Consider the following 23594-nt stretch of genomic DNA (forward strand, 5'->3'; position numbering starts at 1 on the left):
TTATTATTATTATTATTAATAATAATAATAATAACTGAAATTCTTGAATAATTTACTATTTATTTATTTCATTTATTTTACTTGGAAAAATACTCTGGACAATTCTACATTTTTTACTTTAAAACCTTAAAAAATACCCAAATGACTTTCAACATGCTCATCATGGGGGAAAAAAAGCATTCAGGTAGGCTAATATTTTGTATAAATCGCATTTGTGATTAGATCTTGGCTGCATAACTAAATAAAACCTGAAAAAAGAATAGGCGTCATTGACCCATATAAAAAGTAACTAAAAATATCGTTAATGCAGATATAAAACGCTCAACAGGTGCACGTACATCCGTGAGAAGATTTTGTCCTTATCATGACATTTCACCTGGAATCAGGTCATAATAATACATTAAAAATGTACTTACAGGTGTCTTTTCTCTCCTACGACCTGTTCGTGTAGTGCAACAGAAAGCCCAAACAAACTGCCATCTGTTTTTCCCTCTTTGGCGACTACAAACCTCACATCCAAGTTGAACGCTTGACAGCAACGAGCGGCGCTCAACACGAGCACCAAGACAACCGTGTTTTTACTGAGTCCTTGCCGGTGAAATGCGTTAATTTTTTTCTAATAGTCACTCCAATTTTTTTGTTAGGCGAGACAGAAACAGAGCGCAGAGGAAGAGGACTTTGTCAGGGTCTGAACAGGAGCGGATTTGTCAGACGCTGTGAACTGAGAGTTCATATTCATAGTCATTCTTCCGGGATGTTCGCGCCAGTCCTCGGTGAAAACCTGACTGGAGGGCATTGAAATACAAGCGCGGGCACCTTGATCGAGGACGGACTTACACACGCTAGTAGTCTATACTCACATTTGCGTTCTGTTATAATGTCTAGAAAAGGGCTTTTCAAACTTTTAATATGGTCCCCTGAAGGAAGATTTCCTGAAATATTCAGGCAGCTGTATATTTTAATGGATAAGATACATTTGTACTGTGTGTGGAAAATGTTGAAGTCATTATAAATGTATTTTCTTTATAATATTTTAAAAAGACATGTTGTTTTCCAAATTAAATAATTTGCTTTTATATTGTCATTATACTAAAAACCAAAATTATTACTCTACTGAAAACTATTTAATTTGCATTGATCTGACAGTATCCTATTAGTGTACTATGTAGCCAGTAGTAGTATGAACCAGAAGAGAAACATTTTAATTTGAGTCCAATTTAAATGAATCTGGAATTTCACTGTAAATATTCTTCCAAAGCAAGAACTATACTACAAAGTACAAACTATTCTTGAAAGAATGCACATTGGGAGTAAGGAGTATTTATTTATTTATTCATTATCTTAATATTAAAAAGAAATTTAAATTAAAATTAACAGTATTTTTTTTTTTTCTCCAAATTTTTCACGGACCCCCTTTGTTCTCCCCTGAAGGATCCCCAGACCTCAGAAAACCTCTGGTCTATAAAACTTGTGAAGCATTAATGGAACTTATATCTCTCAAAGGTTAAATTGATCATATTTACCACATTCACATCATCGTGATTTATACCATGTGTAATCTTAATCTAATTAAATTACTTTGAATGTCTACGTAAACTGAATAACACAACGTTTAGCTGTAAAACACTGAACTGCTTTCCCTGCTGAAAATTCCCAACATGAACTATTTTACAAAAAGCATATGTTTTTGTACAATTCACATTGTACAAAATTAAATCAGCACCTCGTAAAATAGTTAAGAATATGGTAGCTAGGTTCTTTCTGATCATTAACGGGTAAACCATCTTTGACCAGCAATAAACCAGCTACCAGTATTGTACAACACTGTAGCTGCTCACCCAGTTTAGACTGGTTTGCTGGATTTTCCAGCACAATTTATCAGCTTCTGGTGCTCCTCATACAAAGTAAATGACTAATTATCTGTGTCTTGAACACTGTTTTGAATAAAAGAACTGATATGACAACAGATCAACACCTATGTATCCCATTAGTCTCCACAATACAATATTAGTTGGTGGTAGAAGTGAAAATATCCTAAATTGTGACTAAATTGCAATAAATCAGCAAAACAACCTTCAAGGTTGTACACTCTAGCAGCTAATATTGCCCACAACCCATTGCATGTTGGACGCAGATTCAGTTGGAATGACAAACACTAACTAAGTGACAGTGCAGTCCATTAAAGATGCAATTATGATGAAGTAGTAATGTATGTCCCAAAGTTTGCCTGCTCTTCTGCTACACACTCAAAAATATGTATTTTTAGGGCAGATATGTAGGTGTATTGGGACACAGCAAAGGAGTAATTTCCTCTACATTCTGAGTTTCGAGATGGCGCAAACTGCGTATGAAAAAAGAGAGTGTCCTTGCGTTCCAAATGGAATAAATCATGGCCGCCATATTGAAGGGTTGTTCCAAATTGAAGTGCTCAAAACTGGCCACTTCAAAGAGCCCTTCGGAATGAATGATTTTGAAGGGTATGACTGATGGACACTTAGCTCCCATGATTCTTTGCGCAGGTTTAATTGTGTGACGATGGACCCTCCTTAACTGGGTTGGAAAGATGACGCAGAAGTGCATTCCAAGGAACATTTTTTTTGGTCCCCTGCTCCCTTAATCTCTTCAAATCTCTCACTCTGGAGGGCAAACCCTTCAAAGTGATTAGGGCATCGGGATGAGCACTTCAGAATGGAACACAATGTGTGATACGAGAGATATGAAAGCAGGGTCGGTTTCAGTTACTCAAATGAGAGGATGAATATGCAGCAGTCATGGTGAATTTTAGTCAATTTCATAAGTTCGCCTGCCCATTCAGCCCTGAGATAATGGTAAACGAACTTGGCTTGCTGTCCATGAAGGAGGCTGGAACCCGAGGCTCGATGATTGACAGGACTGGATGATTAGGCTCCTCTCGAAACTGCGTTGGGAACTTCAAATAAGACTGCTGAATGTCGCAATTGACCAATCAGAATTAAGTATTCCAGAGAGCCATGTAATGTAAACACTAACAGGAAAAAAAATGGTTAAAATAATTTTTTTGCTACTATAATTATTTGCAATATTTTGCCATGTGTGAAAAACACTTGAAATTAAAGGGGTCAAATGACGTTGCTAAAAAGAACATTATGTTGTGTATTTGGTGTAATGAAATGTGTTTATGCGGTTTAAGGTTAAAAAAACACATTATTTTCCACATACTGTACATTATTGTTGCTCCTCTATGCCCCGCCTTTGATGCCGTGTCCGGCCGCGGCGACGAGACAAAAACATTAAAACCCATTATAAACGAGGCATTTGTTGCATCCAGTGGGGACATAATTACTGATTATAATGACTTATACTGTCTTTTTACTCGTTGCGTTGCGTATCGCGCTGTGTAAACAAAACCATGTCTGGAGAAACAACAAACAAGTGCTACTCTACACTGCTCAAAACTCGCGTTTGAATTATCAGTGGCAAATCCTTTAAATATAAAAAACGTACTTAGCCTACAGTCTGTGAGTCAGAAGTGCCAGACTGTCCTTGTGTAACGGAGGCCAGCGAGTAGGTGCTGTGCAAGGTAAACCTCACTCCCCTGATCTCAAAAGACGCACTAGCGACTGACGCTAGTGGCTGCAGTCATTTAGCCTCCTTGTTAGTGCGTCCGCCTCCCAAGCCGGAGACCCTGGTTCGAGACCCACTCGGAGCGAGAACGAGGTGTGGCGGAGCGGACCCGGGGGAGAGGGGTTACACTTGCAAAGTTGGAACTGCCCCACTTTATAGAAACAGACATTGTAGGGTACTCTGTCTCACAGGAAACAGTCCTCATCCTCCGCAAAATGCGCTGCACACATCTGAATATTTGGGTTGAAGTGTTCTGACTTTAGTCTTTGCAACTTTACAGCTCTTCTTTATGCACCAAGAGCTTGTAACACTCCAAAGAGAAAGGAAAAATTGAAATTGCATCATATGACCCCTTTAAGTGCTCATGTGAAAATCTCTGTCTGTTAACTTCACTAAAATGTAACACCTCACCATGACGACACAGTAATTAGACTCAGTGGGGTTTTCATTCTTGTTGGTTGTCCTCAGGATACACAGTCAGTGATTAGAATCAGAAAAGGCTGTGTAAAGGCCGCTTAATTTACTCACTTGTCCCAACATGCGAGATCGTGTAGTAGTTGCCAACATGTTTTTGTACATGCCAGATGTGTTCTGATATTTTGTCTTGAGGATAAATCACAGATCATGTACCTGCTTTTCCTAAATCTTTTTGTTGTCATGTGATAAATGCAAAGCTCGTACATAAGAAATACCTTTAGCTCAAGGAATCCTTCATTTAGTGTAAATTGTTATGATACTGCTGCTTTTTCTTATTTATAAGAGAAATACTTTGAACACTAGGAGAAAGCACATTAGCCTAAATGCCCAAATGTCGAGCTTTTGTTTATTGCAGTGTTTCTTGGTTTTCATGAGCTTGTGTTATGAGTGTAAATTTCAGGGGGATGAAACAGGACACATTCAGAGTGTGGCTAGACCAGGCAATGGCATCAGAATAAAGCTAAAGATTTACATGACATTCTCATAAATGTTTGATAAATTGAGTTTGTCATTTCTTAAATGACAATACAATTAAACTTTGTCATGGCTTAATCTACTTTCAGTGATGTTTGAACATTTCATCATTCTGGCAGAAGCAAAAGAAAATCAAAGGTACAACTTCAGTGTAGTGATAAAGGATGCTGTTTGTCTGTGGTAAAAGCGCAGACAGTGTGTCACCTCAAAGGTTTTCTGATATCGATCTTAGTCTATCTCTAAATTACTGTCAGGCAAAGTTGAATAAACATCTGTGAAACAGACCACAGCCTGAATTAGAGTGTACTGTGAAAACGACTTCCACATTTTCATCTATTTTACACATCTATTTCCTCTTGATAAACTATAGTGCTTTAGGATGTTGACAGGCTGGTGAATCAGTAGCCTAATGTTGTTTTGTGTGTGTTCAAAAGTCATATAGCTGAAAAAGGACAATTACCAAGTGTTTAGCGTGTTAATTTTAATAAACCAAGTTGTTTTTAAGATATTAACAGAACAATCAGGACAGAATGATTAGAAAATGTTAATTACAGACAATATTACCGAGCCCTAAAGTCTTCTGCAGCGACACACATTTTTCGCCAGTAATTTATCGGTTCAATAATTCAAAAGTGACTACAGCGTTGAGTAATGAGTAGCCTAATATTCTTTCATTATGAGGGCTCGGTTTTTCCATAAATCTCTCCAAAAGCGCCTCTACATGCAACAAATGAACAGACTTTCATCTTTTCAGAAACTGTATTTGTCTCACTGACACCAACAGACAAGACACAGAGTTTAAATGTAAATGCAGTGTCATCGATTGTTAGACTGAGTAACATTTGGCAGTGAAGGATCATTATGTTATTATACAGCTATATTATATCATATATTCTAGCAAAGAGATATGTTAAGTCATTTCCGATTATTTTAGGCATTCCATGTCTACCAGTGAGAGGAAAACACTGCAGATTTATGTGAAGTCTTTAATTTGAGGCTACCTCTGCTGAACACGTGCAGTTTGAGTGCCACCTGCTGGCCACTCAATGCATTGTACAGAAACGGGTCAATAATGTTAATGACCTTTTTTTTTTTTTTTTTTTTACATAAATATAAGTTACATACATCCATATTATATACACATATTATTATTGCCTAATAAAATGCAGTTACCACATGCAAACATGTATTTTTTTTCAAGATTGAAAAATGCCATATGTCCGGTGTAGTGTGTGCAGTGACTGTGCTGTGTCTGCTGTGACAGTTATTGCTCCATGACAGTCTGTTGTGCGTCTCTTTGATGTGGCTGCAGTTCCATCTGTGTTCTGCAGTGTGCACATGGTAGGAATATTCAGGAACAGCTGGTTGTTTTAACAGCTGGCTTACAGTGTCCATGCACTTAGATTTTAAATAGGTATGCAGCTTACAGAGACCTGGTCACAACCTGTCATATACTTCTTTGGGCAGTTTAATGTAGCTTGCATGCTTATACGCACACTTTATGGCTACTGACATTTTTTGACAGTGATAGCTAATATATGGTAAGACTCAGAGCAATGATGTCAATAAATGAATGTGAACTGAAATCAACATTTCTCCTTTGACTGTCATGTGAATTCTGACCCTTGATAATATTTTTTTTATTATTTTCTTTATTAATCTTTATTAATTTATTATTGTCTTTGACATTGAGTGCAACCACAAGCTATCTGAAATCAAAACAAGGAAAAATTGATAATTAATTGAATTGATGTGAGATACACAATTTAAAAGGCATTTATATTTTGATGTCTAATATCACATACATTATAAAGTGACATTTAAGGACCAATCAGACACAGAACAGAGTACATAACCTAAGTTTTGGGAGACAAATTCAGAATATCGCTGAATTTTAAGACAAAACTGACATCTACCCAGTGCTATTTGGATAAAAGCGTTATTTGGATAATCGCTTTGGATGAAAGTTTTTTAGTATTATTTAAATACTATTATAGTATTTTAAAATATTTTTAAATAGGCTTTGATTTTTATATTTTTAAGTTTTTATTTTAGTTTTAATGATTTGGTTGTTTGCTTTGTCATTTTTTTTCCAGTTTTTTAAAATATCTTTATGTTTATTTCACTTTTAGCTTTAGTAATTTCAGTATTACAGCTTCAACTTATTTCAGTTCATTGACGAGGTAATATTTCAAATTTTCATTTAGGTTTTAAGTTTTCATATGTATAATTTATATTTTATTTTAGCTGTATTTCAATTACAAAAAAAAAAACCTTAACCTAACCCTAACGAATTTAATAGTAGAGTTTTAGTTAACAATACCGACACTACAAAACTGTGGGGCGGGACTATCTGTTTACAGATTAACGACGGGCAGGGAAACTTTCTTCTTTGGGAAACCTGTTTGTAAACATTAAGCCTAATCATTTTGTAGTGGCACCATTAACTTGTCCACATGTGTCAACAGCATTTGATGCTTACAGGTAAGCCGCAGAGCACTCTATGAACCTTACTGTACATATTGAGCAATTTAAGATTTAATTAAGTCACTGGAATAAGGCCGTTTTACATATGCAATAACCGCGAATTCCTACTTCATTTCTAACGGGAAAAGGATGACAGGTAGCAGAACAGAGGCTGCACTGAAAGCGTCACTCCTCCCATATACACAAAAATACACACTGATATGAAAACCCAAGCTTCTTTATTCAATCTGTGAAATGTTCTCCAGCAGATGGCAGTTTGCTGCATTGTGATGTGTACCCATGTTGAGTTACGTAATACTGCAGTTACCCCTTATTACTAGTCAATGAGTTGCACGTGCTTATGTCTTATATGTAATGTATGGTGACGCTGAATTAATAGAAAAAAATATATATATATAGGAGAAAAATATTAGAAATATGTAAGAAATGAAATTATGTTGTGCAAATATATATCAAACAGTAAGTCATTTGTAAAAAATGAACTTCAAGGACTAAAATTATTGAAATAAATACATTTTAAGTACTTTTAAGTACTAAAATTACTGAAACTAAAAATAATAAACTGAAATACCATTACTAGTCAATGAGTTGCACGTGCTTATGTCTTATATGTAATGTATGGTGACGCTGAATTAATAGAAAAAAAAAATATATATATAGGAGAAAAATATTAGAAATATGTAAGAAATGAAATTATGTTGTGCAAATATATATCAAACAGTAAGTCATTTGTAAAAAATGAACTTCAAGGACTAAAATTATTGAAATAAATACATTTTAAGTACTTTTAAGTACTAAAATTACTGAAACTAAAAATAATAAACTGAAATACAATTAAAGCTATATAGAAATAACTCAATTAAAAAATGAAAACATGTAACCTATAGGTATAGGAAGCCATTTGTACACAAATTAGAATAAAAAACAAGACACGTAATCAATGCTTTTGCTTGCAAATGCACATTTTTATATAAAGTTGATAGAAGAGTTGACCAAAGTCATTGCACAAACTCACATTCATACACACCCATATACTGTAACAGATTGCTTCTTTAAATATATTAGTTACATCTAATTTTTGTTTCATTTTGATCAACAAATTTCACACAACGTGAAACAAAGAAAAGAGAAAACCATACTTCAGTCTTTTGTTGCTGTACAGTTTTTTTTTTTTTTTTTTTTGAAGAATGTTACATCAACCACAAAAATTGTATAAAACATAATAGCACATTTTGCCTCTTTCATTATCTATGACAAGACAAGAGTTGTTGTAATTAATGGCCTTTCTCCACACCAATCTGTTATGGTCAGTTTCTCATCACATCCAGTATCCCGTACACCAATGGAGCCATTTTTGTAGTAGCATCAATGCATGTCCAGTCTTTTTGCCTTATGTACAAAACTTCACTACATTCAGCTAACCAATGACAAAGGTCTTGTTATGGGTAATATGGGATATCTGCATTAATAGCACCATCAGTGTTTTATCAGGATGAGGCCAACACAAAATACGGGGATAAATGTAAATGTGTTATCAGCAAGTGATCAGAAATATGTAAATAGCCTTTTGTTTAAATGATCCCATACAGAAACAGGAAAAAAAGCTATTTAACTGACAAAAGACAAATAAATGGGGTTAAAGACTGTGGTCTGTTAGCTTTTGACTGTCATTGATCTTTAAAACTTCAAATGTGCATATTGCTAAATGTACTGCAAACAGGTCACAGATGACCTGCCATCTGAGTTGATTTGATCAGTTTTTGTGTGCTACAGGTAATTCATTTTAGTATCTTACATGTCATCAGTATCTCATCATTTGCATATTGAAAAGCTGCTGTACTTCTATAGAAGACGTTTAAGACTCAAAAATCTATTCAAACGCACGCTTTGCAAATGTTAATATTACACCTGCGAACTGCTTTAAAGTCACTCCTTCATCACTGTTCATCACCTTTAACAAAAACCGCACTTGTCATGTCACATGCAGAAGCTTGAATAGTGAGTGAACAATGTATGGAGAAAATGCTCGTGAAAAATTTCTCATTCACAGAATGACTGCACCTCGTTCTCAGGATGATTACTGACCACATCACTTCAAAATATCTCATCAGCAACCAATCTACTATTAACACTGGTTTGCAATTTGTGTCCAATTATGGAAGTAAAATCAACTGTGCTCTCAAATTTGTTAATACTCAATCTCAGATATGTGAGAGAGCATTAAAATGCAGAAAAAAGAAGACTAAAAAGAAGTGTTTTGGGCTAAATTAACATTTATAATTTTTGTAAGTGCTTTCTTTTAACAGGCCGACTTAAAACTGTAAAATAACCCTTTTCTAACTTAATTAACAATGGTTATTTACGGTCTATTTTGCACGTGACCCTTGCACTATTATGTTTTGCACTGGTTTTAGAGTTTCTTGTATCTGATATAGGGCTTTCGTGTATTTAAAATAACTATAGGGTTTTGTTTTTATCTATGCATAATTATGAAAATAGTATTCTGGACCTATAATGGACTAAAAACATGGCGATTTTCTAATAATGCAAGCAATTTTTCCTTTCTTTTTTAACAAAATATTTGTGACATTGTATGTCTCTGGCTCAAGTCTTTCCATAATGTCCCTTCTCTTTTGCTCCTTCAAAAATATCCCTTTCCTAATGAGAAGGCTACAAAAACTTAGTTTACTTCAAGCTGGCTTTTATAACTTTTATGTCTTTATGGCACATTATTTTTGGAACACCGTCCAAAAGAATGTCATACAAAAATTGTGACCATCAAATCATAAACAAATATCTTTAAAAAGTGTGTGGTTGGTCAAAGAAGCATGCATTAACACCCGTATAAGAACATACAGTACTTGCTGTTGAAAATACATAAAATATCTACCTCTCCTTTTGTTTGTTCCCTATTAGACATTTCAGTTCTTTTCACAATGACAATAGGTAGCGCAACTTGGAAAACACGTCTCCTTCTCAAGGTGAAAGATTCTGTTCTGTTGGAAGCGGTGCGGTTGTTTCTTCATCATAAATTGTCAATCATTTTAGCTCATAAAGCATCATAAATTTCCTTAAAATAGAATGTCCTTAACAACAATAACTGATGTATGTTTGGACAGACCACCTCATCAAATGGCCTTGAACCTACAGCAGTTTAAGACCCAGACCTTCTATAAAGGCCACTAAGATATGCTAAACAAACGTTAACATGTTGAAAACGTGATGCCATGCAAGAGCAGCAGTTCATGGTCCTCATATGTCACTTCATCAATGTTGGAGGATTTTTGTGAATGTAGAAATCGCAGAAGGTCAAACTAGAGTCTTTGGTTTGTATAATTTTGAAAGTGTTGCTAACTTGGCTCTCGTTTTCAAACTACTCAGTCTGTTGTGAGCACGGCAAGCTGTAAGAATACAGCACAAGCCGAGCTGTTCAATTAATGCCATTCAGTCTTTTTTGTGAGTCAAGAAGCATTTTTTATCGGGAGTCATAAAGACTGCTGCTCATGTTTTTGTATGGATGGAATCACTTGGAAAGGGCAACATGCTGCATGGTCGGTATATCCTGCAGTTGATTCGTTGACCTCAGGAACGCCACACGACCAGTCAATGAACACCTTGTTGGTTGGCAAGGTGTCGTCCTGCGTCTTGGTCAGATCTTAAAGGAATAGTTCACTCAAAAATGAAAATTTGCTGAACATTTACTCACCCTCAGGCCATCCATGATGTAGATGAGTTTGTTTGTTAATTGGAACAGATTTGGAGAAATTCAGCATTACATCACTTGCTCACCAATATATCCTCTGCAGTGAATGGGTGCCGTCATTATTAGAGTCCAAACAGCTGACAAAACATCACAATTATCCACATGACTCCATTCCTTCAATGAATGTCTTGTGAAGAGAAAAGCTGCATGTTTGTAAGATACAAATCTATTATTAAGGCGTTTTAACTTTACACTGTTGCTTCTGGCCAAACTGGCAGTCCATAATTCATAATAACGCTTCCTCCAGTGAAAAAGTCTATCCCCCATTGTCCACTCATATCAAAATCCACCAACATCTTTGTTTAGAATGTTTTTTTGCTTGTAAATGGTGCTTTATCTTTACTTTTTACTTTACTTTTACTTTTAGTCATTTAGCAGACGCTTTTATCCAAAGCGACTTACAAATAGGAAAAAGTAATTAAAACGAAAAGCTAAAAGCTTTTAAGAAAATAAAAGAAATTAAATAAAAATGAAAATTATCTGTGCATGTTTCTGTCCTGATTTCTCTTCTGATTACAGGAGAAAGCAATAATGTATGGATAGAAGATTCGTATTTTAGATTAAAGTCTTAATGATGAATTTGCTTATTACAAACACAAAGCTTTTCACTTTACAAGACATTAACTGATGGACTGGAGTTGTGTGGATTACTTGTGGATAACTATGCTGTTTTTATCAGCTGTTTGGAGTCTCATTCTGACGGCACCCATTCACTGCAGAGGATCCATTGGTGAGTAAGTGATGTAATGCTCAATTTCTCAGAATCTATTGTGATGAAGAAACAAACTCAATCTCATCTTGGATGGCCTAAAGATTAGTAAAAATGTAAAAAATTTTATTTGTAGGTGAACTATTCCTTGGAATGGCCAATCTAGTTGCATTCATTGCTACAAATAAGCTTCAAAACTATCTGAAACTTTTTAATACTAATAATGACACTAAAGTTTTTGTTTTGTTTTTGTAAAAAAAAAAAAATAATGTTTTTTTTTTCTGTGCACAAACTTTTTATGCACATTTTTTTTTTCTGTTTATGCACAGGCGCCTTACTTATCGATCCAGGCCTATAAGCAGCCGGCTCTCCTCCTCCTTTTGACTTTCGTTTTTCAGGTCAGCAAAAACCTGTGTGAAGTAGTGTGGGTCAGAGTTAAGCTGGAGCATTTTGCTACTCATGCGGTTGATGATCGCCAAACTGCGATTCCAGAAGGCATCCTTATCCGTCTCCACCAGGAAGGGCTTGAGCGGGTATGAAATCTCGTTTCCCATGTAGGAGTAGGAGAGGTAGAGGCAAGTGAGCAGCTCGGCCTGTAGCTCGCGCTCACTGGACACCTCGGCCGAAATGACCTCACGGCAGAGCATGTAGAGGAAGACCACGTTAGCCGGGGTGATGAAGCCCTGGTCCTGCCAGCCCTGCAGCAGAAGGGAGCGGTCCACGCTGCGCAGCCACAGAACAGGGTCGGCTGGGGAGAGGCGCTTCAATCGGTAGCAGCGTCGGCACAGGAACTCGCCTAGGCTCCTCAGGAGCTCGCTGGTGGAAGCCTGCACGATTACTCTTTTGGGTGTGCCCGCGTTGGTCGCTTGGCCCACCGATCCGGTGATGGAGGTCCTCTTCGCAGTGGAGGCCACATTGGTGGTGGTTTTCGATGTGGGAATGGAGCTCACGGCCGGCTCCTGGGTGAAGCCGGAGAGGTTGGCACAGGACTGGGACTTCTTCAGGTTTTGCATTCATTGCTACAAATAAGCTTCAAAACTATCTGAAACTTTTTAATACTAATAATGACACTAAAGTTTTTGTTTTGTTTTTGTAAAAAAAAAAAAAAAATGTTTTTTTTTTCTTTGCACAAACTTTTTATGCACATTTTTTTTTTCTTTTTTTCAACAGGACCCTTACTTATCGATCCAGGCCTATAAGCAGCCGGCTCTCCTCCTCCTTTTGACTTTCGTTTTTCAGGTCAGCAAAAACCTGTGTGAAGTAGTGTGGGTCAGAGTTAAGCTGGAGCATTTTGCTACTCACAGAGGCCAGCTTCTTAGAACCTTTTCTCTTGGCCGAAGCTGCCACAATGCGCTTCCATGGCAGGACATTGATGAATGACTGCCGTTTCAGGCTCTTGTCCTTGGCGTTTTTACTGTTCTGCACAGCTGTATAATGTGCCAGAGGTGGTGGTTTTTCATCAAACAGGCCTGCCTTTCGGTAGCTCGGGGACACTGAGAGTACAGTTCCCATGTTGCCTTGATTATTACAGGGTCTTTAGATACGGAATCTGCCCATGAAAGAAAGAAATATGAATGTTTAGAGACACAATACTGTTTCCAGATCTAAATAAGCAATGATTTTGATGAAACCTCCATCACCACTTAAACAGAACATACACACAAGTGCAAAACATATAAGAATTGTATATATATTGAAAAGTATGTATAGAAAACCAAATGTAAAAATCTTACAATTATATTTTAAAACATACAGATAGATTTCTTTTTTTTTTTTACTGAACTGAACCGCTGGTTTGCTATTCACCATGAGATTAAGCAGAATATGCGAAAGCATCCATTTTAGCTTCAAAATGGAAGGCGAGAATGTAAACACATTCATTCCCAATTAATATCTATTTGTAAGAAAAAATCCTCTAAGTGCGAATTGGAAATTGTTAGCTGACTGAAAAATGATTAAATTTAAGCTTAAGCACGTTTATGAACTCAGAATTGATCGAGCTCTTCAAAATGTTTAGTGGGTCAACGCGAGGAAATGAGAACATCACGCTTAAGTCAAAACGAGCTGTTGTAAATCAAGATAGCATCTTTATAACGACGGGCTCGTTTGGACGGTACAATTGAGTTTTTCACATTTTGCGAACTATTTAAGATCGAACCCTTTAAAAGCGTTTTTGAAATGAAGATAATTTGATTCAAAACCAGCATATATAGGTTATACACATAAATGTTGGTTACTTACTAATCAATACGTCTCACTCACGGTGATAAATGTAGATATAGAAGAAGAAGATCTGGTAAATATAGAAATATTCGTCGATTACCCCCTTTTTTCCCTCAGCCTGTCGCACTATGAAGCGTGCTCGTCGTTGTCCAAGGTGCTGAAAATGGGACGTCGGCGATGAAATAATGATTCTACGTAAAGCAACTCTGCAGGCTGTTCAGGATTCTTCGGTTGCTAAGGTTGCTTCCCAGATGCACGACACGTCTTCCCACATAAACCCTCGATACATGGCAATTCTGTTGTTTCTCCTTCATCACAATCAATCTCGACTCTGTTTAACATCTGCCGGTCTCTGTGATCTACTTATTGGACTGCGCAGGCGTATGAATAACAAGCTATGCTTGAATGTAACTGGAAATGCTTAAAAATAAAGGTCTAAAGACTAATCCTTAAGTGAAGTAGATTAATTGCGTTCATTGACCGCTATTTTTCGAGGGGGGGGGCATTGGTGCTCTCTCATGAATCTCAGATGGGTGGGAACTTGGCTGAGCTCCCTCTAGTTATCTGTCCATGCTGTCCGTCATGTGTACGCTGTCTGAAATCGCTCTCCACAGCACCAGCATCTGTTATAGCATCTCCTGAGCTTGAACATGAAAGGTAGACGTTTGACTTTAGACGCCCTGTTTTTACTCAATCAAAACCCAGAGAGTGTGGAAAGTCTCACACACAAGGCTCGATACAGATTAACTTAAATCCTGATGTGCAGTAATGTCGATGAGGCTTTGTAGACCTCAGTGGCGCAGTGACATGAATGGGCAACCCCATCCCCCTCTGATCTCTCTCTCTCACACACCCACACACTCTCTCAGTCTCTTATGCTTATCCAATCATCCTGCTCTGACTTTGTAATAGTAAGCAATAGTTTTTTTTTTTAATGGTGACCCATCTGAGTGTTTAATACGGAGCCCGGGAAGTCACCTGTAGGAGAAAAAAAAACAATCCGTGGCGACGGTTTTGCAATCCGTCCCCTCAGTTTATAAACCGGCATCATATGACCCCTTTAAGAATTCGTGAGTACGGTTTATAAACTGAGGGGACGGATTGCAAAACCGTCGCCACGGATTGTTTTTTTTTCTCCTACAGGTGACTTCCCGGGCTCCGTAGTTTTACACCCTTTTATGTTAATATTTTTAAGCTTATCCCATCCTTAAGTCATTGATGAAACAGCACTTCAGATTAAATTTAGGCGCTGGCTAAAATGAGAAGACAGACAGATAAATAGGCATTCAGATACTGACAAATCTATCTTGAATAATATATAATAATGAACAAATATCTATCTATCTATCTATCATCTATCTATCTATCTATCTATCTATCTATCGGGTTACATAGTGATAGATTATGGCATGATGCCAGTAAATTCTTCCAAATTCAGTCATTTACAGCATTCAAGACAGTTTGCATTAAACGTCAAAATCATGGATGTGCTATTACAGTTTTTTTTTTACAATCGCTAGGATACATTTTTCAATACTTAGTTGTTACATTTTTCAAAGCTGTCTTCACACACTTCTCCTTACCTTAACTTTTTGCTTGGCACAGCAGTAAATTTCACATCCAAAATGCACTAATACTACCAAAATACTTCATACTGTGCATGTCTCAAATCAAGTCATTCAACCATAACACTAGCAAAGTTTGTCACTCTAAAGAGCACTTTGTCACTCATAAAACAATTACTTAAAAACACTAACAACAGGTATAATTTTTAATTATTTTCTTTTGTAAAATGTCTTTACAAATCAAGAATGACAGCTCTGTTTAGAATTCACAGCAATGTTACATGGTCCATGTTTACATTACAGTACAAAATTATTTTTATAAGTTGATTAAAAACTAACACCTCAGTTACATCTAATTGTTTTGATTGTATTTAAATTTTTAGATTTCAAAACCCAGATAGCACACGTACGTTCGTATGTCTGTTAAAGATCTCTTCATCTGGAAAGCATCTGCTACAAACATCTGATAGATGTCTTTAAGATGTCAGTTTTGCATACATTCTAAATCATAAACATCTTAAAGACATTTTTAAATGTCTATTTGTCATCTAATAGGAAACGTTCTATAGACGTATTGCAGATGAGCAAACACTCTAAAAATTGTATTGCAGACATCAAATAGATGTTTCCGTGATGTACGTGTGCTAGTTTGAGGAATTTTCGTGGTGGCTGCGTCTGAGTGAGAAAAGAATATATAAATTGAAAGATGTCTTCACTAAATGTATTTTGTGCCACTGCCAAAGCAATTGAAAATGACCCACAGTTTAGCCAACATAGATTGCCGTTGTGTGAAGAGTAATTTTAAGTATTTAAAAATGTGTCGAGATTGTAAAAAGAAATACTGTATTTCTGATCGCTTTTAGCTAAACGTAAAACCAAGCACAGCCTCCTAGAGTGAGTCATACAGCCTACTGTATGAAATCACATACAACAGGTAGAATGTTAAAGTATCTAAGTAGTATAAGTATCGCTTTTTATTTCTCCTCTTTCCTACTACTTGTTTCACTTCTGTTTCAGTTTTTTATAACCATTTCTTACTATGTGTCAGTAAGTTGTTGTTATTTTAGCATGTGTGTTTGCCTCAGTGTTATTTTTTTTGTCAGCAAGTTTTGTTTGGCATTAAGTTTGATACGTGTTAACTTGTCACGGATAATTTGATCGCATGCAACGCCATTTTTTGTTTATCTGCGGCAGAATATAATGTTTCAAGTTTTTAAACTTTTTTTTAAAATCTCTTCATATAACAAGTAGGCAATATTTTTTATACACATTAAATCCGAGCAGCATACATACAGACAAAATAAATATTTCAAAAAGCTAAATTCAATAAGCAAAGCAAGTTATAATCGAAGTTAAATTAAACTTGCATCAAGTAATTTAGAGACTTTCAAGGCATTCCTTTTTGATCTGCTTTAAAAAATTTAATTAATTTTAGCTTGGAGCAACTTTAGGGAATCTAGATTTTTATAAATTAAACAAAAATTTGACTACTCTGTTTGATTAAGTCCATGTTCCCCTGCTGTTATCAACAGCTTTTGAAGCCCACCAGTCTAGCTAGTAATGTAGTTGAGGATCATGATGCCCAAGATGAACTTGCCTGTATTGTCACCAGAAAGTCTTAAGTTAACTATATAATTAAATTTAATAATACAATTATCTACTTTGTATACATTCACAGTCAAGCGAGACATCCAAGACAATGACGAAGAGGCTGTGCATGTCAAAGAACAGAGTATCTTGGAGCTGGGTGGACTGCTGGCCAAGACTGGACAAGCTGCTGGTAAACATCTTCATCTAGTGGGTTATGGCCCAATCAGTATACACATATATTAATGTATCTATATTAATGTATCTGATGTTTTTGAAGGCCACTACTCTGTCAGCTGTCATTTTTCTCAAGGTTAGTAACTATTGCGCATGTATTGGGATTTTGCAGAATTGGGAGGTTTGCTGAAGTATGTCCGACCATTCCTGAACTCCATCAGCAAAGCAAAGGCAGCACGGTTGGTGCGCTCTCTGCTCGATATGTTCTTGGACATGGAGGCAGCTACTGGTCAGGAGGTGGAGTTATGTTTGGAGTGCATTGAATGGGCCAAATCAGAGAAGAGGACCTTTCTCCGACAGGCCCTGGAGGTGAGCACAACTAGTTTTTGTGAATTAGCTATAAGTAGAGTAACTTTTTGTTTTATGTTGAGCTGGGACAATGTGTTACTGATATTTGTAGCAAGGTAAAGTGACTAGTATTTGACTGTTGATGTGATCTTGACGAGACTGTTGCTAGTTCACTGTATGAGGAAGGATTGAGAGAATATGAGTGTATTCAAACATAAATTCAGACAATATTGTGCATTTTTGTGATGTTCAAGGTTTTTTTTTTGTTTTTTTTAAAGAAGTCTCTTATGCTTTTATTTTAAGTAAATGTTTTCTATTTTAAAATGTAATTTATTCCTGATGTCAAAGCTGAATTTTCAGCATCATTACTCCAGTCTTCAGTGTCACATGATCCTTCAGGAATCATTCTAATATACTGATTTGCTGCTCAAGAAACATTTAAAACGGGATTCTTTGATGAACAAAACTTTCAGAAGAAAAGTTTTTGTTTAAAATTGAAATCTTGACCCCAAACTTTTGAACTGTAGTGTACATGCTGCAAACTACTTGAAATCTAGTCTGACCATTCAGACTAAGGCTCAGTCTAAATCAGATTTTAATTAGATTTCAAACCACATATCAATGCTGTTTGGAGTGTGTTTGCAAACATTGGATTCTATTTATTGTTTTGCTGTCAGTGCTACTAAAAAAATGGATTTAAGTTCAATATGCCAAAAAAAAAATCTGATTTCTTATCACTGTTGCTTCAATCCTTTAGGCCCGTCTGGTCTCTTTATACTTTGACACCAAACGTTATCAAGAGGCTCTACATCTTGGTGAGTCCTTGACAAGACCATCCCTTGTTGTTGACACATTCATATTCTTAAGCTTGAGCGATGTAATTGCATTCTGTAACCACTGTCCTCTTCTTCCTCGTCAATCAGGCTCTCAGCTCCTGCAAGAGCTGAAGAAGATGGATGATAAAGCTCTGCTGGTGGAGCTCCAGTTGCTGGAAAGCAAGACATATCATGCACTAAGCAACTTGCCCAAGGCCAGAGCGGCTCTCACCTCTGCCAGGACCACAGCAAACGCCATCTACTGTCCCCCAAAGCTGCAGGCTGCTCTAGACATGCAGTCAGGTACGTTTCTACAGTCCTTCCACAAAGACCCTCAGTATCACATCAAGTCCTAACCAGGCATGACACCTAATTTGTCCCTCCACACTGAAAGCAAAATTGTTGTTCAACATGATACAATTGCAGCCATTCAGAACCTATTTATTTGTATTGTAACAAGTTCAGAACAGCCCACAGTGAGACATTCACATGCATTGATAGAAAAGGTATTAACGCAACACACATGCACACAGTCTCAAATGCTTACTGCTTACTACAGTAACTGTTAATGTCCACTACGGTGGTTCACTACGGTTCTGCTCAGTGCTGCTTATAATGCTACATCACCTCCACTTTGGTGTGTGTCAGTAGCAAGTGTGTTTAATCGGTGTCTCTTTTAACACGACCAAATTAATCATCACATATATGCAATTACAGTTGGAAGGTTGCAAATGCCCGAAGAAAAGTTACAGTGTCAGTTTCACACTGAAATAGTTGCCTCTCAACCTGCCAACCAGCATTTAACTTGGTATTTGCATAAATTGAAGCGTTTCCCAACCTTTTTGATGCCCTCGGCCACTCTTAAGTTGTTTCTCCAGTCCACTGTCAATCCAACAATTCACTGTGCAAGCTTCAAGATCAACTCCCATTAGAAAGAATTGAAAATATTTGCTCTGCTCCACAGTCCACACCAGTGGACACACACCATTACAGTATTAGCAGCCATACTTCATCCTGCATTAATGGTACTGAGCCATCTTCCTGCAAAGGCTTAAATAATAGTTATGTGCATTACTTGAGCTAATTAAATGGAGGGAAAACCGATTGTGCGTACTATAGTGATTTACCCGATTTGTCAACATAGGAATTTTGGAGCTCGTATTGGACGTACCTATAGTCATTGTACTGAGAACATCACATTCTCTTTTTTTTTCCCCCTTGCAGGCATTATTCACGCTGCTGAGGAGAAGGACTGGAAGACAGCGTATTCATACTTTTATGAGGCTTTTGAAGGCTACGACTCTATTGACAGTCCCCGTGCCATCACTGCACTCAAGTACATGCTCCTCTGCAAGATCATGCTCAACTCGTGAGTCCTGGGTTTTTCTAGTGTCTCTCACGTTTTCTTTTTTCCTCTCTTCATTAAACACTTTGAGCATGTTAAACCTGTATGTATTTGTTTTTACAGGCCAGAGGATGTGCAGGCCCTGATCAGTGGAAAGCTTGCCCTCAGATATGCTGGCAGACAGGTAGATGTCTGAGCCCAAGGGTCTTGTTCATTCAATCTCATGGTGTAGTTTTTCCATGACCTCTGCAAGAAAACAGTCAGCAGCTAAGATCACATTATGATGTTATATGTTATTGTGTTTTTTTTCATAATAGTTTGAGGTCAAAATCAGATATGGTAATTTACCACTAACAAATCAGGCACGTTTTTGCATGTACCTCAATTTAAATGTTAAGTTGAACCTTCCCATATTTAAGCTTTGCATATTTCATTGTAGTATTTAAGTGAACTTGATGGTCTTATCGTAACCCCCATTTACACTTATGTTTGAAATTTGGGGGGTAATACTTTTTTATATATTTATTTTTTTAAAGAAATGAATACTTCTATTCAGCAAGGGGGCATTAAATTGATCAAAAGTGACAGTAAAGACATTTATAATGTCACAAAAATTTTTTCAAATAAATTCAGAATTTTAAATAAATTCTGCTTTCTATTCATCAAAGAATCCTGGGAAAAAAATGATTCACAGTTTCCACAAATATATTAAGCAGCACAACTGTTTTCAACATTGATAATAATAAGAAATGTTTTTTGAGCAGCAAATCAGCATATTAGAGTGATTTCTGATGGATCATGTGACACTGAAGACTGGAGTAATGACTGCTGAAAATTCAGCTTTGCATCACAGGAATAAATTACATTTTAAAATATATTAAAATAGAAAATAGTTATTGTTCAATTGTAATAATATTTCACAATATTACTGTTTTACTATTTTTGATCAAATAGATTTGAGCATAAGAGACTTCTTTCAAAAACATCTTTCAAAAATCTTAGTGACCCTAAACTATTAAATAGTAGTGTAATTTGAAGTTGTGAATTAAATTACAGCCTGGGGTGGAAAATGTTTCTGGAGGAGCCTGATACTTACCTGGTACTTAGACTGACATTAAAATACCATCCCAGACTGCAGCACACATTTCATAGTATCCAACCATTTTCACTTTTATATGACCCTGTATTGCCTTCTAATATGCACTCAGCCACAGCACCTGACCCTGTGTGCTGCTTGACAAGGTGACGTTTTTCTGTTGTGTCTGTTGACACATTATGTGGATCAACTTGTCCTGTCTTTCTCTTTCTGTAGACAGATGCACTTAAATGTGTAGCCCAAGCCAGCAAGAACAGGTCACTTGCAGACTTTGAGAAGGTGTGTCAGATGCCCTGACTTTAAATGTAAAAAACAGCAGGTGGACTGAAAACGTGGTAACATTTTATGTCCTTCTCTCTGATGTGCACTTAGGCTTTAACAGAATACAAAGCTGAGCTACGGGAGGATCCTATCATCAGCACCCACCTGGCCAAACTCTATGACAATCTGCTGGAACAAAACCTAATAAGGGTCATCGAGCCCTTCTCCAGAGTGCAGGTAATGACATGGTTTACCTCAGTGCGAGGTGATGTGTGCTTAAAACATTGTTGTGTACTAACATTGTTCTCTTATGCCGACAGATTGAACACATTTCTGAGCTAATAAAACTCTCCATGGTAAGGACTCGTCCCTTCAAATTTGCAATTAAAACATCAACAGTATCTTCTACCTGTTGCTTTATATGGCAAGCAAATTCTCACTGTTCCTTTTATTGCCATGTGTGTCAGTAATGTGTGCAGTTTTGTTTCAAGCAATTATCTTCCTTTCTCTTCCCTTTTCTCTTCAGGGGGATGTTGAAAGGAAACTGTCACAGATGATTTTAGACCAGAAATTCCATGGTATGCCCTCATCCTTGTCTTTTACTTGAAGTGTGCTGTCAAACATAGGACTGGGTATCAATACAGATTTACATATTCGATTCCGATTTTGATTTGATTTATTTATTTGGGTATAATTTAGTTACAAATTAAAGAAATTCTCTCTTCTAATGCTGTAAATTATACACTGTAATTGATTTTTATTTGATTTTATTTGAGGAGACTGATTGCCTCTAACCATTTAAGTTTAAAAAAGTTATATTTATGAGTACTTTCATTTCAAAAGTAAACTATAAACTCTGCTTAAATACCTGGTAGCGCTGAAACTTTACTGAATTGAAAACTTTAACATATTAAGAAAAATAAAATGAACTCAAAACCCTTGCAGTAACATTTAATTTTAACATATATTCTTATACAGTCCAAAGCGAAGTGTGCTGCGAGATAAAAATCTGCTGTAACTCATTCAGTTTGCATTCTGCTTAATGTAATCAGTTACAGAGTTCACATAAATATTTGCAGGTGCGATGAACTTTCAGTAATATTTGAGTGAAATAACTAATTTAATAAATTTGACTTAGGTTTTACAGTGTACAGAGCAGTGCTTCACACTGATTCAAACTATCTGAAATTTGTCAAACTATTCATTACAAGAACTGGCTCAAAAGAGCCATTCATTTCAGGAATTGGACTTTACTGGATGCGCTGTATGTTATGATCTATATTTTTACCCAGCCCTAGTCAAACATGCATGTAATATGTTATAAAATGAAGTATTTGTGGTCCCTCTAAATGTTTTCACTTTGAGTTATAATGTTGCTTTCTCAACGCCTTTAGGAATCCTTGACCAAGGGGAAGGTGTCCTGATTGTATTTGACGAACCTCCAGTAGACAAAACTTATGAAGCCGCCCTTGAAACAATTCAGAACATGAGCAAAGTAGTGGACTCGCTCTACAACAAAGCCAAAAAACTGACATAGGCAAGTGCATGTTGTGCTTTGTGCATAATATTGATACGTCTCAGAGTAACATGGCGTCACGTTGAAAAATGACTTGTCTTGGCTGATCTCTTTTGTGCAGGTTGAGCATTGGACCCTGCAGCTGAGAGCATGGCCAGTGTGGGGGACTCTGAGGGAAGGGGAGGGGGATGTGATATAGACATCAAGTCAAAAAAGGTCTAACACCCCAAAAATGGACTGACTCCTGCTGTTGTCCTCTCTGGCTTTCTCTTGGACATTTTTTACCACCTTCCTCAAAGGACAAACTACTTCTACTATGGGATCACAATTTTTTTTTTTTGTCCACTTAATTATATATATATATTTTTTTTTTTTTTTTGCTGGTAATGCATTTCTTTGTATCTTGGTTGTGCCTAATGGGCCATCAGGGAATCTTCACAAAAAATAAAAACTCACTTGCATTATAACTATTTGAAATGTATATACATAGATCTCTCATAGAGCAAAGCTGATATGAGAATGATTTAGTTCCCTTGCCAATCCAGGGGCCATTGTATCGAGCTGTCGACAAGATTCCCTGCATCACCGATCGAATGGTTTTAGCCCCAACTCTGGTCCCCTAAGGAAGCCCCTGGCCTCACTTCAGGCCTACCTCTCGTGCAGACAGCATACTTGGACTTTTTATGTTGGGCGGAAAAATTCTGATAAGATGCTGTCATCAGGAAGGGGTCATGAGCTGTTGTCATTCCCTGGCCCGTGCATTCCTGCCCTTCCTCCTCCTTCCTCTTTGTACATAACGTTGCCAAGCGCCTCTGTCTGGCCTGTCATGCTGTTGCCCTTTTTTTATAACGCTAAAAAAACATAATAAAGTCACCAAGAGAACAAGACTCTGAGTGCTTCTGTACAAGATCCTAGGATTCCGAGATCACCTGATTTTTTTGTAGACTGCATATAAGATATTTGCTTGTCGATTCATCTGAAACGTGTAGAACGCCCTGTTTGATAGAGCATCTTGGTCGTGGAGGTCTGTAATACCCATTAACAATTGGAGTAAACAAGTTTTGATTGATAGGGCCCAATAATGATAATAAAGTCTTCAGTTTTGTGATGCAAAAGAATTCAAGTATTTTATATTAATAATTTAGATT

The 23594-nt window shown here is 36.8% G+C and overlaps 3 protein-coding genes across 3 annotated transcripts in view; 1 reads left to right on the forward strand and 2 right to left on the reverse strand.

Moving 5' to 3' along the window:
* The window catches only part of LOC107753225 (integrin alpha-3), a 42516-nt gene extending 34123 nt beyond the window's left edge, over positions 1-8393 (reverse strand). Inside the window, 2 exon segments of the mRNA XM_074560223.1 lie at positions 417-616; positions 8364-8393. Of these exon segments, the coding sequence (XP_074416324.1) occupies positions 417-616; positions 8364-8393 (230 nt within the window).
* Positions 8394-11850: 3457 nt separating this feature from the next.
* On the reverse strand, positions 11851-14070 carry LOC107753032 (cyclin-dependent kinase 5 activator 1-like). Its single transcript, XM_016569140.1, is given in 3 exon segments — positions 11851-12561; positions 12812-13062; positions 13755-14070. Coding segments are annotated over 2 exon segments (924 nt in total). The 5' UTR covers positions 13026-13062; positions 13755-14070; the 3' UTR covers position 11851.
* On the forward strand, positions 13922-23328 carry LOC107753236 (26S proteasome non-ATPase regulatory subunit 11A-like). Its single transcript, XM_016569358.1, has 14 exons — positions 13922-14026; positions 16834-16900; positions 16980-17081; positions 17238-17434; positions 18171-18228; positions 18337-18531; positions 19453-19597; positions 19697-19757; positions 20886-20948; positions 21042-21167; positions 21251-21286; positions 21457-21508; positions 22325-22467; positions 22568-23328. Exons 1-13 carry the CDS (start codon positions 13922-13924, stop codon positions 22465-22467), a joined length of 1350 nt encoding a protein of 449 aa, XP_016424844.1. The 3' UTR covers positions 22568-23328.
* The last annotated feature ends 266 nt before the right edge of the window (positions 23329-23594 follow it).

The sequence above is a fragment of the Sinocyclocheilus rhinocerous genome, unplaced genomic scaffold (assembly GCF_001515625.1).
Source record: "Sinocyclocheilus rhinocerous isolate Xijiao unplaced genomic scaffold, SAMN03320098_v1.1 scaffold191, whole genome shotgun sequence".
Taxonomy (NCBI): domain Eukaryota; kingdom Metazoa; phylum Chordata; class Actinopteri; order Cypriniformes; family Cyprinidae; genus Sinocyclocheilus; species Sinocyclocheilus rhinocerous.

Bases quoted from the DNA above. Each gene is read 5' to 3' on its own strand.
- LOC107753236 (XM_016569358.1), top strand. From the start codon at position 13,922: ATGATTCTACGTAAAGCAACTCTGCAGGCTGTTCAGGATTCTTCGGTT. The intron at 17,435-18,170 runs GTGAGCACAACT...TCAATCCTTTAG, and splicing joins TTCTCCGACAGGCCCTGGAG to GCCCGTCTGGTCTCTTTATA. The intron at 21,287-21,456 runs GTAAGGACTCGT...TTTTCTCTTCAG, and splicing joins AGCTAATAAAACTCTCCATG to GGGGATGTTGAAAGGAAACT.